The 13,955-nt window shown below is 43.6% G+C and overlaps 1 protein-coding gene across 4 annotated transcripts in view; it reads left to right on the plus strand.

Moving 5' to 3' along the window:
• The window catches only part of LOC146366210 (latent-transforming growth factor beta-binding protein 2-like), a 92,703-nt gene that overhangs the window by 34,745 nt on the left and 44,003 nt on the right, over positions 1-13,955 (plus strand). For all 4 annotated transcript variants that reach the window (XM_084913976.1, XM_084913978.1, XM_084913979.1 and 1 more), the window contains exons 4-8: positions 958-1,217; positions 2,124-2,297; positions 5,111-5,311; positions 6,728-7,011; positions 8,073-8,175. In XM_084913976.1, coding sequence (XP_084770102.1) covers positions 958-1,217; positions 2,124-2,297; positions 5,111-5,311; positions 6,728-7,011; positions 8,073-8,175 — 1,022 coding nt within the window. The remainder of the gene's footprint in view (positions 1-957; positions 1,218-2,123; positions 2,298-5,110; positions 5,312-6,727; positions 7,012-8,072; positions 8,176-13,955) is intronic.

A 13,955-nucleotide genomic window follows, 5' to 3' on the forward strand; every position in this document is an offset into this window, starting at 1 on the left:
CTCTTTGGCTGCCTAATATTTTGTTGGCCAATCTATTCCTGTGAAATGGCTTTAAGATGTCTGCAGTGTGCTGTCATATGTACACTGATACAATGGTGGGTGGTCATTTTAACCATGTTCAAAGATTCAAAGAAGAAGGTCCGCTTGTGTGAGCCAAAGTTCGACCTTCAGACTGCCGTTACTGTTTTCTTCTCTTGGATTCGTGCAGGAGAGGACCAAACGGAGATCTCTGCATACGATTATTCGACACGTTTTTTGTGGGTGACCGTAGAGACTTTTGTTCTCATACAACATTTGACTGAAAGACTAAATCCACTAATAAGCAGGTAATGAGCGTAATATTTACAGAGAATAGATGTCCAACTGATTTGAGAAGCTGACAAAACAAGAAACTGAGTTTTGTTTAAAAGATTTAAAGTTTGTTTTTGGAACCTCAAAACTGGGAAGTTGAGGATGTGGTGCTCACAAGCACATGAGTCTGTTTGCAGAACCCGACAGCCAATCAGAAGTAAGTTTGCTTACTGAGAGGATGGCCTGAAAGACATGGGAGCTAAAATAACTTGTTTCTGATGGTGATAAAACTGAGGGATTGCATACAAATAAATAATAGCTGTTCTAGTGGAGATCCAGAATAACAGTATGGCGCTGAGAATACAGTGTTAGGTCCACTGTTATTTTATTTTAGCATTGTAGTGCTTAAAGAATGATTCAGTAAAATCAGTTCCATTAAACTTAAATGTTTTATTCTATAAAATTGATTAAGTATGATTAAGTAATCTATGAGCTAGATGGCATGTTTGTCTCTTAGGAGTCCTACTTTCCACTGAGCACACTTACACTCATGGTGACGCGTATAAGATGCTCATGGGTGTATCTTTGTGACTGCATATATATGTGTGTGTGGGACGTTAGCATTTGTCTGAGGTCATGTGTTTATGGCCTTGTGATAATTTACAGGACCCAAGTGAGACGGGGACCCCCTGACTCCTCCCCTCAGCAGACCGGGACCTCCCGTACTGTGAAACGTTATCCATCATCCTCTGGGCCTATAACCTCCAACGCTCTGCCCAATGGCAATGGCTACTCTAACGGCAACGAGCACGGGAACTGGTATGGAAACAGGAACGGGCATACCAACACAGATTCCCACAATACTCACAGGCCAACCAGCAACAGCCAGCTGCACGGACAGTTCAGCAATGCATTATTACCAGCAGGTAAGTGTAATGAGACTGAATACATGTATGTCTTCCACTAGAATATTTGTGAATATCATAAATCGTGGCTCTGTTATCATTTCACATCCTCTGCCCCTAGCTACCTCAAAACAAATGCAATCGCTACGAATGCCTGACGAAATTCAGAGTGACCACAATACATGCATACACTTCCTGTGGTGTCATTGTTCAACATTAGCCACGAGGAAAAATTGGCAGCGTCCCAGGATGCACTTCCTTTCTCCCTCTGTCCAAACACCTCACACCCTCTGTGGTCTTCATCACATGCACAGACGTTTCGTATCAAAGCTATTGCAGTTTGAGCATGTGCGAGATTGCGCAGTTACGTACTTCGGAACCTTTGGGAATTTACTCAGACACTTCTCTGACATGATAGACACTGGACCCTGGTTGCTGTTGGAAATGTGATGTGAACGTCACCAGTTTTTTCCCCCCTTCTCTTTGATCCAACGTGCACAGCTGTCTGCCGTTCCACATCCTCCTGTTTTTTAGCCACGTACCGCAGCAACGGCTGTTGAACAGCTTCCCACCATTACACAGTGCTCACCTACACTCTCTTTGTTTCCTTCACCCATACACATATCCAAAACACCTTCTCTCAAAGATAAAGGGCTTGGAGCCTAGCCCAAAAACCTAATAGCCTTCTCACCCCCCCCCCCCCTTTTTTTTTTTTTTTTTATTTCTTTTGCTGGTCTGTGGCACATCGCACGTTCAGCTGCAGCGTGCCACTGGCCAACCGTCAGCACACACCCTCGCACTTATAAACCTCCCTTTTGCCCAGACGGGGAGTGTGTCACAGTGAAGCTGAAGGTGGAAGGATGCAGCTCGTCTCCTGCCTGTCTCTGCTGCTGCCCCTTCTCACCCAGGTGTGTGTGTGTTTTCCAGGGGCCAACCTCACCTCCAACCTGGATCGCATCAAGATCGTCTTCACACCTATGATGTGCCGCAGGGTGTGCTCTGGAGGGCGTTGCTATAATAGCTGCGAGAAGGGAGACATGACCGAGGTCTACAGCGAGACCTCGCCCCAGCAGCAGCCGAAGAACCAGGGCTTCCGACTCTGTGAGTGTCGACCCCGGCCCTCTGACTATCAGCAATGCCTGTCTGCCTGCTTATCTCTGTGATACTGCTCTGTGTTGTCCCTGAGTGTCTCTCTTTCTCCCTTTCGATTCTCACACACAGTCTGTGTTTGGTATCTCATTCTTTTTTTATTGGGTGAGCTAGATAAAATGGGATCCCAGTGGCATGCTGTCTGTTCTGAATACCAATCTTAGACAGGAGGCAGAGTGGTGTAGATTGAGCATGAGAGCTATGCTGAAAACTTTCACTGTCAAAGAAAAAGACAGACAGGGGAGAGCAGATTAAAAGCAAGCTCTGTAAAAGGGGCCTAATCTCCCCTTGTACACAGACACGTGGACTTAGTGGTCTCACGCTCCCCAACACTTAGCCCCATCCCTTTTGCGGTTTACACCTCGCGGTTGGCCTCGCCGTTAACCGTTTAACATGCTCTCTGGGAGGGCAGGAATGGATGAAAAAGGAGAGGGAGAGGCTGAAAGAGAGAAAGAGTAGCAGCATGAACAGGGTTTTACAGGGATTACATTAAACCTGTCATTTATCCAGAGGGCTTTGCTCCAAATTCACACAGGAGTGTCCATGGGATAGCAGGGGGCGGCTAGTGCCAAGGCGAGGGTCGTACCCCCTGCGTGTTTCTGAGTTTTCTCATCAGGTTTAATGGTCCAGCTTAGACCTCAGACTAATTATGGATTAGAGATGAAGGGCGCGCATACCACACACATACATATATAGATCCGCTCCAGTTGCAACTCTCATAAATATAAACTCAAACAGCGATACAAACATGCAAACAACCCTCACCGAAATGCACTAGCCTATTTAGGGAGGACATCGCAGGCTTATGAATATATAAACAGGTCGATGTTGCAGATTTATGTGTACATTAGCAGGGTTTTGGAACACGGTGTAGATATTCTAAACACTTCAGCATCCTGGCAGAGACCCTCCATGAGATTACATTCCTGGCATTTCCACTTTTTCCTCAGTGGTTAGTTTTTATGTCCCACTTTTATTCTCAAACAAAAAACAAAAATCCCCTGTCTTCGTTATGTAAAAGCATGCGTTAAAGAGCACATTAAAAAGAGATTGCTTTCCATTTAGGCTCGCATCCTGTTATTGCTCGGGTCTGCGTGTTCGTCCAGGAATGTCAAGTGGACAGCAAACAGTTATCTCATGCTGTTGTTACGTTGCTTAAACGGCGCAATAAAAACAGCGCAGTAAAAACGGCTGGGTAATTGCAGCAGTGCCTCTCGATGCACACCCTGTGTACAACACTTACTTAAAGCTGATATTAGATTGGTAGAAGTCTGTTTATTGGGTGAGAAGTGTGTGCGCATGTGCGTCTCGCTCGTTAGAGGTTGTTAAATGGACAGAAAGATAGGCAGACGTGGAACCTGCTGCGGAAAGTCGACAGTAGGATGTTGTCTAAGAATAGTTCCTGCCCCATACCAGGATGGGACTGGCCTGACACAGACCAGTGCAGACATGCATCCAACACTGAGAGGTTTTAATAGCCCTCCTTGAGTTGATAATTTAGCCCGCATGTCGAATCACAGGAGGTCTTTCTCTGTGTCTGGACATATTTAGTCTTTCTGCCCGTCTCTGTCCCTGCATTGTTTCTCCTTTGTTTTATTTCTGTTTCTTTTTATTCTGTTTTTAATCTATTCTGTTAGCATTCTCCTGCTAATCCTTCTAATGTCCCATCTGATACACGATTCTATTCTTGTTCTATTCCTCCCTCTTTTCGTCCTGTGGTCCCACTCTTGTTAATGTTATGTGACAGGGAGCTCATTCCCTACATGCCATCAGAACCCACCAGCATCTCCCTGTTCCCTGTTTGCACCCTGTTAGCCTCAGTGAGAGGCACACAGAGAAGCATGCAGGCCATTTGAATCTGTATCTTGCAAAACAGTCTCTTGTTTTTGTAGAAGTGCATTGCTTCACTTTCTCATCCTTCATGCTCCAGAATAGTTCTATATTCGTCATAGTTGGATAGATTTTTTTTCCTCATTTGATTGTCTTTGATGTTTTCAGTTAGGAGAGGTCAGGTCAGAGTGAAACTGTAGATGGGAACAGGCCCAGGTATGTAGGGCGCTGGGCTGGCACCCATCCCTTATGCCAAAAGATAAGGCAATGAAAGGGCTGTTAAAGCACTACTGTCAAACACCATCTGGCCACTGCTGGTCTGTTCTGTTTTTCTTTCCACGGCAAATTACAAAATATAAATCAAATTGTAGACAGAACACATTTTGGACTTGGATTTACTTGGATGGCTATGAGCCAGTTGCACTCCTTTCAATTTCTGGACAATATTTGATATTTAGGGGAACTTTTTCGCCTTTTGTCATCCAAACACGTGTCCCATATGGTATCTTGTTATTATTTTCTGCAAATTATTACAGCATGAATCATGCATCATCACTCATCATGCTGCACAGGAGTATGTAATTACTGATGAGAGGCAAAACATGCCATTGAAGGAGGCACAGCGTGAGGGGCATGGCTCTGTCGCGAGGACAAAGTTGAGATTTTATAAACGTCATGTGGAATGAGGTGTCTGGTAGTGCCAAAGCAGAGAACAGCATGACTGTTGCTAACCGTTTGCAAACAAAGGCTGTCCACAGGAAGCCCTAGCACATGCCCTTCCTATTAGGACTACGCCTTCTGTTTCTTATTACCAGATCCTTGTGTGTAAGGTTAGATGATGCTGTGCAATTAAATGTGGTATGTCGTGTATTCTAAAGATTCCTCTCATTCATAACCCCTTTTTATTCTCCGTTTCTTGTCCTTCATCTTTGCAGTCTTCTGTCAGATCCCCTGTCTTAATGGAGGCCGGTGCATTGGCAGGGACCTGTGCTGGTGTCCGTCAAACTCAACAGGACGGTTTTGTCACCTGCCAGTCCCTCCTCCTGCCCGACCCACCCCTCAAAGCCACAGGAACCACCAGAAACCAAAATCTCCATCCCATTCCATGTACACTCTCCCACTGTCCAATCAGCCAGGTAATCGCGCTCCGGCACGCCTCCCCACTCACTCTAACTTTATTAGCATGTCTTCACATTACGAGTGCTGTTAGCTTGACACTGTGATAACTCCCATCACAGGCAAGATAACAGTTTACATTGGCCATCACTTTTCATTTTGGATATTGTGCATATTTAAGAGACCTCAGATTGACTGTCAGTTAGCTAACATGTTCATTTCTTGATGACTCTGGCTGTAATCGTGCCTCATAACTGCAAGGTTGTCATTCTTGTAGTAAAGCTTACACTCCAACAGAGAAGTGTTGAAAAAAGAAGCAAAACACAGTTAATAAACAACAATTGTGGGTTTCCTGGCTGTTCCTTTCTTCCAGAAGCAAAGGATCTCATGAATGCCTGCGATTAATCAGTTTCATTCAACATAAAATAATCACCTGACTTGAATTTTGCAACAGAAGTTGCCTTAATAAAAAAAAAAAAAGGAAGAAAAAAGCATAGCTTCATTTTTAACATTGTTTATAGTGTAGTGTTATTGCTTTCCTTGCCAACAGCAGAGGTCACTTTCTATTTTAAGCAGAACAGCTCATAGATGACTCAGTACAAGTTATCTTATTGTTCACACAATGCTGCGTTTACCAGACAGAAGATATTAGAAACAGAGCACGGCAACAATACGAATTGTTGTGAATAAAAGAGATAAATTCACTCTCATCTCCTGGTGTAAGCTATCGTGTCCTCCTTTCTTAGTTTCTCTTTTTATGGAACAGTTAAGTAGAAGCAGAAGGTCAGTCTAAATTCATTTAAATTACACTCAGACACATTTCATCCTCTTCTGAAAAATTAATTACTTAATAATTGCATTTAATGACAAATCCAGTCAGTGTGTTATCATGTTACAGGAAAGACATTGTTTGTCCTGCCTGTATGCTTTATATATCAAATGGAGCCATTCTTGTCCTGGACTAAGTTTTGCATTTTCTCCTTGGATTCTGCTGTCTGTGTGTGAGGTTATGATTCATGAGAGTGGATCGGGATTCTGGGAAAAAACCTGGCACTCCCTGAAGATGGATGCTTACCCTGTGTCAGAAGGACAACAGAGCCTCACATTGCAACATCTTCTCAACTCTTCAGCAAAACTGTTTTCAGTCTTTAAAACGATTTGATTTAAACCAGAGAATCCGAAACGCTTTGTGTTGTTGTTGTTTTGTAGCATCTTAAGGGCCTCTTCACTGCCGGGAACTACCAATATGAACCAAATCTCATGACTTGATGATGAAGCAAGTGTTTGTGTAAGACTTTAGCTGAGATCTCATGCACTGCAGTATGTATATACAGATTTTATCCCTTGGCAGAGGATGCTTCCCCTTAAACGGTTCAAATTTTGACACTGTAAACTATCTACTATGCTGTATAAGCTTTGGATCTCTTCTTCTCCAGCATCTCTCCACCCATCCTTGGTCAACGTCCACATTCAGCATCCTCCAGAAGCTGATGTCCAGATCCACCAAGTAGCTCGAGTCCAACCTGGGCAAAGACCAGCCACCACAGAGGGGGCTCACTCTGTCCAGCAGCGCTCCCAGCCTGGAAACGGACACGAACACGCCAGCGAGCACAGCAGCAGACACCCACACGCTAACGGGAATGGCCACGGCCATGCCACAACCCACATCCGTCAGAACGGAAATGTTGGAAGATGCTTTCAGGAGACGGTCGATGGACAGGTACCGTGTACACTGCTGCTATCTCAACTTAAATCAATACACATAAAGTATTGTGGTCTAGGTGTTGAAACGACTGGAACGCAGTGTTTTAGCCACAGCTGCCATTATATAGTCACATCCCTTAACCTTCTCTGCTAGCTGTTGCTTCAAACAGGAAGTTTGTGAAAATGATTTATGTGTAAAGTCCGGGATTTATGAGGCTTGGCCACACTGGCCATCTCATGTTCCACCACTTCCTCAACAAAAGCATGTTATGAGTTAGGATGCATTCAGAGGAGGTGAAGGTGAGGCTTGAAACCTCCCCATGTGGCCCAAACGGTGAGATTTTCATCGCCTGTGTGCTCAGAGTGTGGCACATTTTGTAGATTTACTGTGCTTTGTTTTAATGTATCCTAAAGCACTTGGGAAAAGGAAAGGACTTTAAGTGGCAGTGCGTGAGCTCGGCTAATCTCAGACCTCATACAGCATCTGTTAGCTTGGCTATTGTTGGGTCTTATTAGTATTTCAGTTGCAACAACACAACGAGTTGTTTTTGCCAGAATTAGTTCTTGAGTTTGTTTGTGCTCAAGTGCTGTTTCCATTATTTCCAATCTGGTTAAGTAAGGCAATTTAATTTAAACCACTTAGTCACTATGTCAAAGAAGAACTAAACTTCAGCAAAAGAGCAGATTCACCCTCCAAATTTTCATATTATTTAACCATAATAGATTCAATCTGGAGAAAAAATATCATCTCTTAAGTTTAATTTCTATCAGACAAAATCCGACAAGTAGGGTTTGATAGGACATTTAACCAAGAGCCCTTAATGCAGCACACCAGGAGTTTCTTAGCTGTTCTTAGGACTCGGTGTGTTTATGTCCACCTCTAACTAAACAGTCTCCGATGTGTCTGGTTCTCTCTGTCCTCGCAGAAAGGTACACACGCACACCCTGACACAAAAACATTGCACCCTTGCCAGCGCGCACACGCGCTTGCACACAAACAAGCGTGCCTACCCAAACATGTAACACTCATTCTCCAAACTTGTTTCATAGATTTAACACAGATGTGTCTTGTTGTAGTGCGGCAAGCCTCTTCCAGGGCTAACCAAACAGGATGATTGCTGTGGAAGTATTGGCGCCTCTTGGGGCCTAAACAAGTGCCAAAAGTGTCCGACCAAACCAGGTAAGCTGTTCTGACTAATCCACCAGAGTTATGTCACTTTTTTCATACAGAATTAAACTAATCTGGTTTAATTTCGTTGGTGCAATATTCTGTTTTGCTGTTGATGTTTGTCCTTTGGTAATCTTGCTCTGTGCCACACATTGACTCAAAAGGTAGAGTTTTCCCACTCTGATTGCTTCATATTAAGGTGTCTAAAAATTAATGCCTTAGCAGCCATTGTTTATGGTTGGTGGAGTTTTATCAGAGCATGTTTTACAGGTCTAAACAATGCTAATGAGCGGTGATGACTAGAACATAGCGGCCTTTGTTAGATTTCTAAAAACCTTTGAAAGCGGCTGCGTGACTCGCCCATGCTCCCAGTTGTTAAAATGAAGCTGTTTTCACTTCCATAAAACCAAAACCGGGAAGCAAATGAAAACACATTTAGCATGAAGATGAGAGCCTGGCAGGCGTGCCACCCACCCTGCGGGCAAAGCAAGCCAATGTGGCCTTGAATGAATGAGGAAATGAGCAACTGGTTCCCAACCAGAGCTGCGGTAGGTAAGTGAAACAGCAACAGGGTGGTTGTATGTTGGCAGGAAGGCTTGGTGGTGACACTGTCCACTATAGATGGGGGCTCTGACAGTTCTTTTTACTACTCGGAGAGCACGATGTGGTCCATGCACTGGTTTTGGCACTCCCACAGCGTACAGTGCCACATGGGAGATTCAGTTATTTCCCGCGTGTCTCAATCATATTATGGTCATACCCCGCAGATTTGCTAGTTTTTTTTTTTGTTTTGTTTTTTATTGAACTTTTAATTGCAAAGCAGGAAAACAGCAGTCACCAGCATATACATACACAGGACAAAGATGCATCTACATGTATAGCAGGACATGGGAGGCAGACAGAAAAAGCCAACAGCAATAGTAATAAACAATGAAAAAGGTTAACAATCGTCCCTTTGTTGCCAGGCTAAATCCCGTAAGCCCGATTTCAACCTCTGAGCAGAGGGAGTGTCCAGATGGGCCAAAAAAGGGTCCCATATGCGATAGAAAAGGAAAGGTTTGTCCTTAAGTGCTGTAGAGAAGGCTTCCATTGGCACAATACATATCACAGACTGTAGCCACTGGTTGACAGATGGAGCCTTATCAGAAATCCACAGTACCATAATGCACTTTCGAGCGTAGTGTAGCAGTATGTGAAGGAGATCTTTGCTGCGAAAGCCGGCAGGTAGCTCATCATTTAGTCCTAACAAGCAAGTCCTTGGACCCAGATGCAGTCGGCAATTAAATATAGTACATAGCTTATCTATGAGTGATCTCCAAAACTGTAGAATAACAGGGCAGCTCCACAGACAATGAAAAAAGGAACCAACAGCAGACTGACATTTGTTACAGAGATTAGGCAAAGCTGGAAACATCATGTGCCTCTTCTCAGGTGTAATATAAAGCCTATTTATAAGTTTAAACTGCCTTTCCCAAATAGAATTAGATGCCAAGGCTTTAAAAGGACGACAACACAACTCATCCCAAGCTTCAGCATCTATAGCGCCTACGTCTGATTCCCATTGGCCCTTGATTTTGTCAGAGTTATCCATTCTAAGATCAGACAGAATGTTATAAATCTTTTTAGTGATACATTTTAGTTGGGTAGTTTTTGCCATGAGTGATTCTATAGGAGAAAGACCAAACCCTCCATTAAAATCCTTCAATTTAGAAGTAATATAGTGCTTTACCTGAAAGTACTTCAAAAAATCCTTATTGGTCAGACCAAACTTGCTTTTCAGTTGATTAAAAGTAAGAGATTTGCTAGTTTTACTGTTAGATTGACTGTACCCTCTTTAATATCTGACCAGACGTTGATCAGAAGCAGACATCATCTCTCTCTCTGTCTCCCGCCTTGATAATAGATGTCGATCTATTCTCTTCCCTCCCACGCACTGTCTCCCCAGGCATGCCAGATTCCAATTCTTTCTAAGTCTACGGCATGATCTCTTTTGGCTCCCAGATGTTTTCCCCTGCTCCCTCCTTTGAAGTTGGGGGAGAAAACAGAGTGAATACCCAATTTGCTCATTTTTGTGGCTCCTTTTGGGGGGCAGCGTATTGTAGGCCAGGGTCACACAATGGCAAAGAAAGAAAGAAAGAAAGAAAGAGGGAAAAGTTAAGTAAAAAATGAAGTCATATACTCTCTCCCAGAAGTCTTTTGGAGGAATTCAAAGTATTTCTCGTATTAAAACTCACCCAGAGTGCTATTGTTCTCAGGGTAAAGACTTGGGCTTTATCTCTAAGCTACATTCCCTGCTTACTCGTCTAGGTGTGTGCTTTCTCATGCGTTTGACACGAATGATGTGGAGCTCCTGAAGAATGATGTGTCTCTCTTTATTTTATAGCGATTGAGTCAGCCGTCGGCTCGCAGTGAGGAGAGAGGTCGTGTAGCTTAATAGGACTCTCCCGTGTGTCCTGTTGAGTACGTGATAATGATGTCATGAAAGCCCAGTTTGTTTCTAGGCGTGCATTACTACCATTGGTCAGTTTATTGCTAAACATGCTGTTGACTAAGAGCAAGGCTTGCTACTTCATTTTTTATGATATTGGTAGAGGATGCCAGAATGACCGCAGTTTAATGGGGTGCTGTTGCAGACAGGACTGCTAAGTCTTTGCTGCCTGCCTGCACATCACTGTCAGTATAACTGCATCGCACTCACTCGATACAGTCATATAGATCCAGAATGCATTGCTACTGTTACAGTCTGGCTGTGTCTCAAGTCCGTAAATGTACAGTTAGTTGTGTTACACAGCTGGATATTATATATTATTATGCACCAAGAACACTGTATCGCTTAGGGATATTTTGTGGGCTTGTTTTACTGTTTGTGCATGTGTTTGTGTGTTCATTATATTAAGAAGGTCTGACATTGCAGAGGCATAAATGCCAGTGTGTCCCATCTCAGTGGGAGATGAGGTCTTAGCAGTTAGTGCCTTTAAAAGTCACATGCTGAGGATTCCTGGCCTGTAATGAGTTCCAGATCGACCAGGCTGAAGTCAGCTCCATTTCTTTAGTTCGGATGATGAAGTGGAGTAACAAAGCAAACCCTGTGCTTTTCTTGGATTTTAAACCATTTCATTCCATCACTGCAATTTATTTCAGCAATGCAGAGGTCCTCAAGTTTGAGAACTAACCAGTGACTTGTTAAGTCAAGTGAGAAAGAGAATAGGTGAGTTGGACAGGAGGTGATTTGGTTACATGAGTCCCATTAAGAGAAACTGGATCCGTTATATGCTGAGAGGAATTTTATCCTTGAAAAGCAAGTGATAGGGCTGTTTGTGCAAATCTCTGGGTTAAGGATACATTTCAATCAGAAAATTAATCAGAGGTTCCCAGTTATCTGAAGGCAAATTGCTATGGCCCAAGTCTGACCTATACTGTCGTGTTGGCATCACACTCTATAGCTGGCAGTCTTTTCCTCACTGTGTTTCACTGCTCATGGAATTTCGCAAGCCATTTGTCTCCCCATCTGTCACTGATGGGCAGCTTTCCTCTCAGTGACTCTCTCCATGAGCCAGGCTGAAGCCTTGGGAGGCTTCCCAAGGAGTCGGATCAGAGGTCCCCAGGGACTTTAAGTAACCACCACACCCACAGGAGCCTTGGCTTCCTCTCTCTAACCCTACCTTCCTGGGTCACCGAGGTCACCGTGTTGTCACTGCCCTCACACTGTTTTGCCCCACCCTCAATTCGACCTCTGTCTGTGTAAGTCATCTGCCTGTTTTTGCTCCCCACTCCTCTCTGTTTTCTCTCTGTAATGAGGAAGCTATTCTTCATGAGGTTTAGATCAGTAAAGTCAGATGAGGCGAAGGAGGGGCGGTGGGGGTCGGGGGGCACTCGGAGAGCTCCACAACTTCCAGATCTTCCCACATGAACTCATCCCTTCCTAAATCTTCCATCTATTCCTGAGACATTTAAACTGACCAGCCAAAGCCTGTGCTTCTTGCTTTTTATTAGCGCTGATCAAACAAGAACACTTGTTAATGACCAACAAAAACCAGAGATGGGATTACTTTGCCTTAGAAACAAGCAGCAACAGAACAGATGCACTGGAACAACTTCACAGCAGCTTCTCGTGGTGATCAGATAGAGATGTCGCATCTCTTTGACAGCATTTGATTCATTGATGTTGACTTAGCGTTATCCCTTAACAACTCAAATTATGGAATCTATTAGCTGGGCAGCAGTGTAGCTAATCAGCGCTGAGCCGACCTAACCACTACGAGAAATAAATCCCAGTTGGAGGCGCATGGATTTGAAATTTGTGATGCTTCTTAATTCGATACAAGCTACGTTAAGCATGTTTTTTTTTATTGGGAATGTACCGTGGCATGCCTTATTTTGGAAGAAGCCCAGGTGGTAAATAGTCCACAGATATTATAGAGGAATGTGGTTCTGTTTTAAATGTGTTTCATGCGGGTTACACTGCCATCAGCATCTTGGAAAAGGACATTAAGCAAAATTGTCAAACTACAAACACTGACGTGACATGCATACTTTCGTGAATAGAGACAATGAAAAGTATGTTTTCAGTAAAAGATTTAATGTGGCAGAAAAATGAAATAAACTCCTCATCAAAGCTGTTTTTGTCATTGCATCATATGTCCCATGGGATCGTTGTGTGAAAGCAATACTATACAGATGAGACTGCTGTTGATTGAGCAAATGCAGTATGTTGCAGCTTTTACATTGGTGCTGTGTTTATGCATTCGCAGTGTGACGCTCATGCTAACCGCACGTATCTTTGCTGATTAGCTTTAGCTTCACTTGCAGGGACGTATTTACAGGCCGTGTGATATGGTCTGTGCCAGATTGGCAAGTATGGCTTTTGCCAAGGAAACATTCTGTTTTGAGAGAAAATGACTTGTCTTTAAGCAGTTTGCTCCAATCAAGTATTGGCTCAGAGGCCAAGAAGAGATGGCTCTGCCATCGTTGCGATTCAAAAGACCTGAATGTTTGTGATGATTAAAGAGCTCCGTTTGCTCCTTCTTTTAGTTTGTCCTGTGGCGGAATGTCAGAAAGTAATTTTATGGAAAGGATCACGAGGTCTTGGCTTTGCTCTTGGGTCTTTTCTTAGAGTATACCCCGATGGAAGAGAAAGGAAGACTGTCTACCGTTTGCATCCTGTGGATGGCATCCATCCCTCCTCCCTCTTGTCCCACAAGTTCTCAGGTTTTCCAGTTGGTTAAGAGAAGAAGCCCAACACTGAGGCAAGTCCCTGGAGAAGCTGGTGAAGGGCTCTGAGCCCTGTGATTGATGGACCAGACCACTCAATCGTCTTAGAAGAACTGCCTGCAGGCCGGGTGGTCTACATTGTGATCGCACCAAAAATCTGCAATTAAAGATTTCTGTATGGCTGAGAAACTCACCTGACTCTAAGCTTTCTCCCTTCTCAGCTTCCTGTCTCTTTTTTCTTAGCCAGCTCTCTTATTTTGCATAAGCTGTCCTTTCATTTGAAATCCCAGCAGTGCTTTTCACTAAACAAATTTTACTTAAGGGATTTATTCAGATTTAAGTTAGGATAACACCAGCTATCAAGAAGTTTCAAGGAATCTGAATTACACTTTCAGGTCAGGGAATTTGAGCAAATATTATTGAACAGCCTCCAGTGGAATGCACAACACAACTGAATGGAGATGGACAATAAATTAGTGAGGCGTGACGAAGTCTTTTGTTGAACAGGGCTAAATGGATAGACAACAATTGAAAGGTTTTGTCTGTTCCCTCTGTGGATACAGACAAGTCTGAGTTTACAG

Source organism: Perissodus microlepis, chromosome 19 (genome assembly GCF_051167445.1).
Source record: "Perissodus microlepis isolate ML-2025 ecotype Zambia chromosome 19, ASM5116744v1, whole genome shotgun sequence".
NCBI lineage: Eukaryota > Metazoa > Chordata > Actinopteri > Cichliformes > Cichlidae > Perissodus > Perissodus microlepis.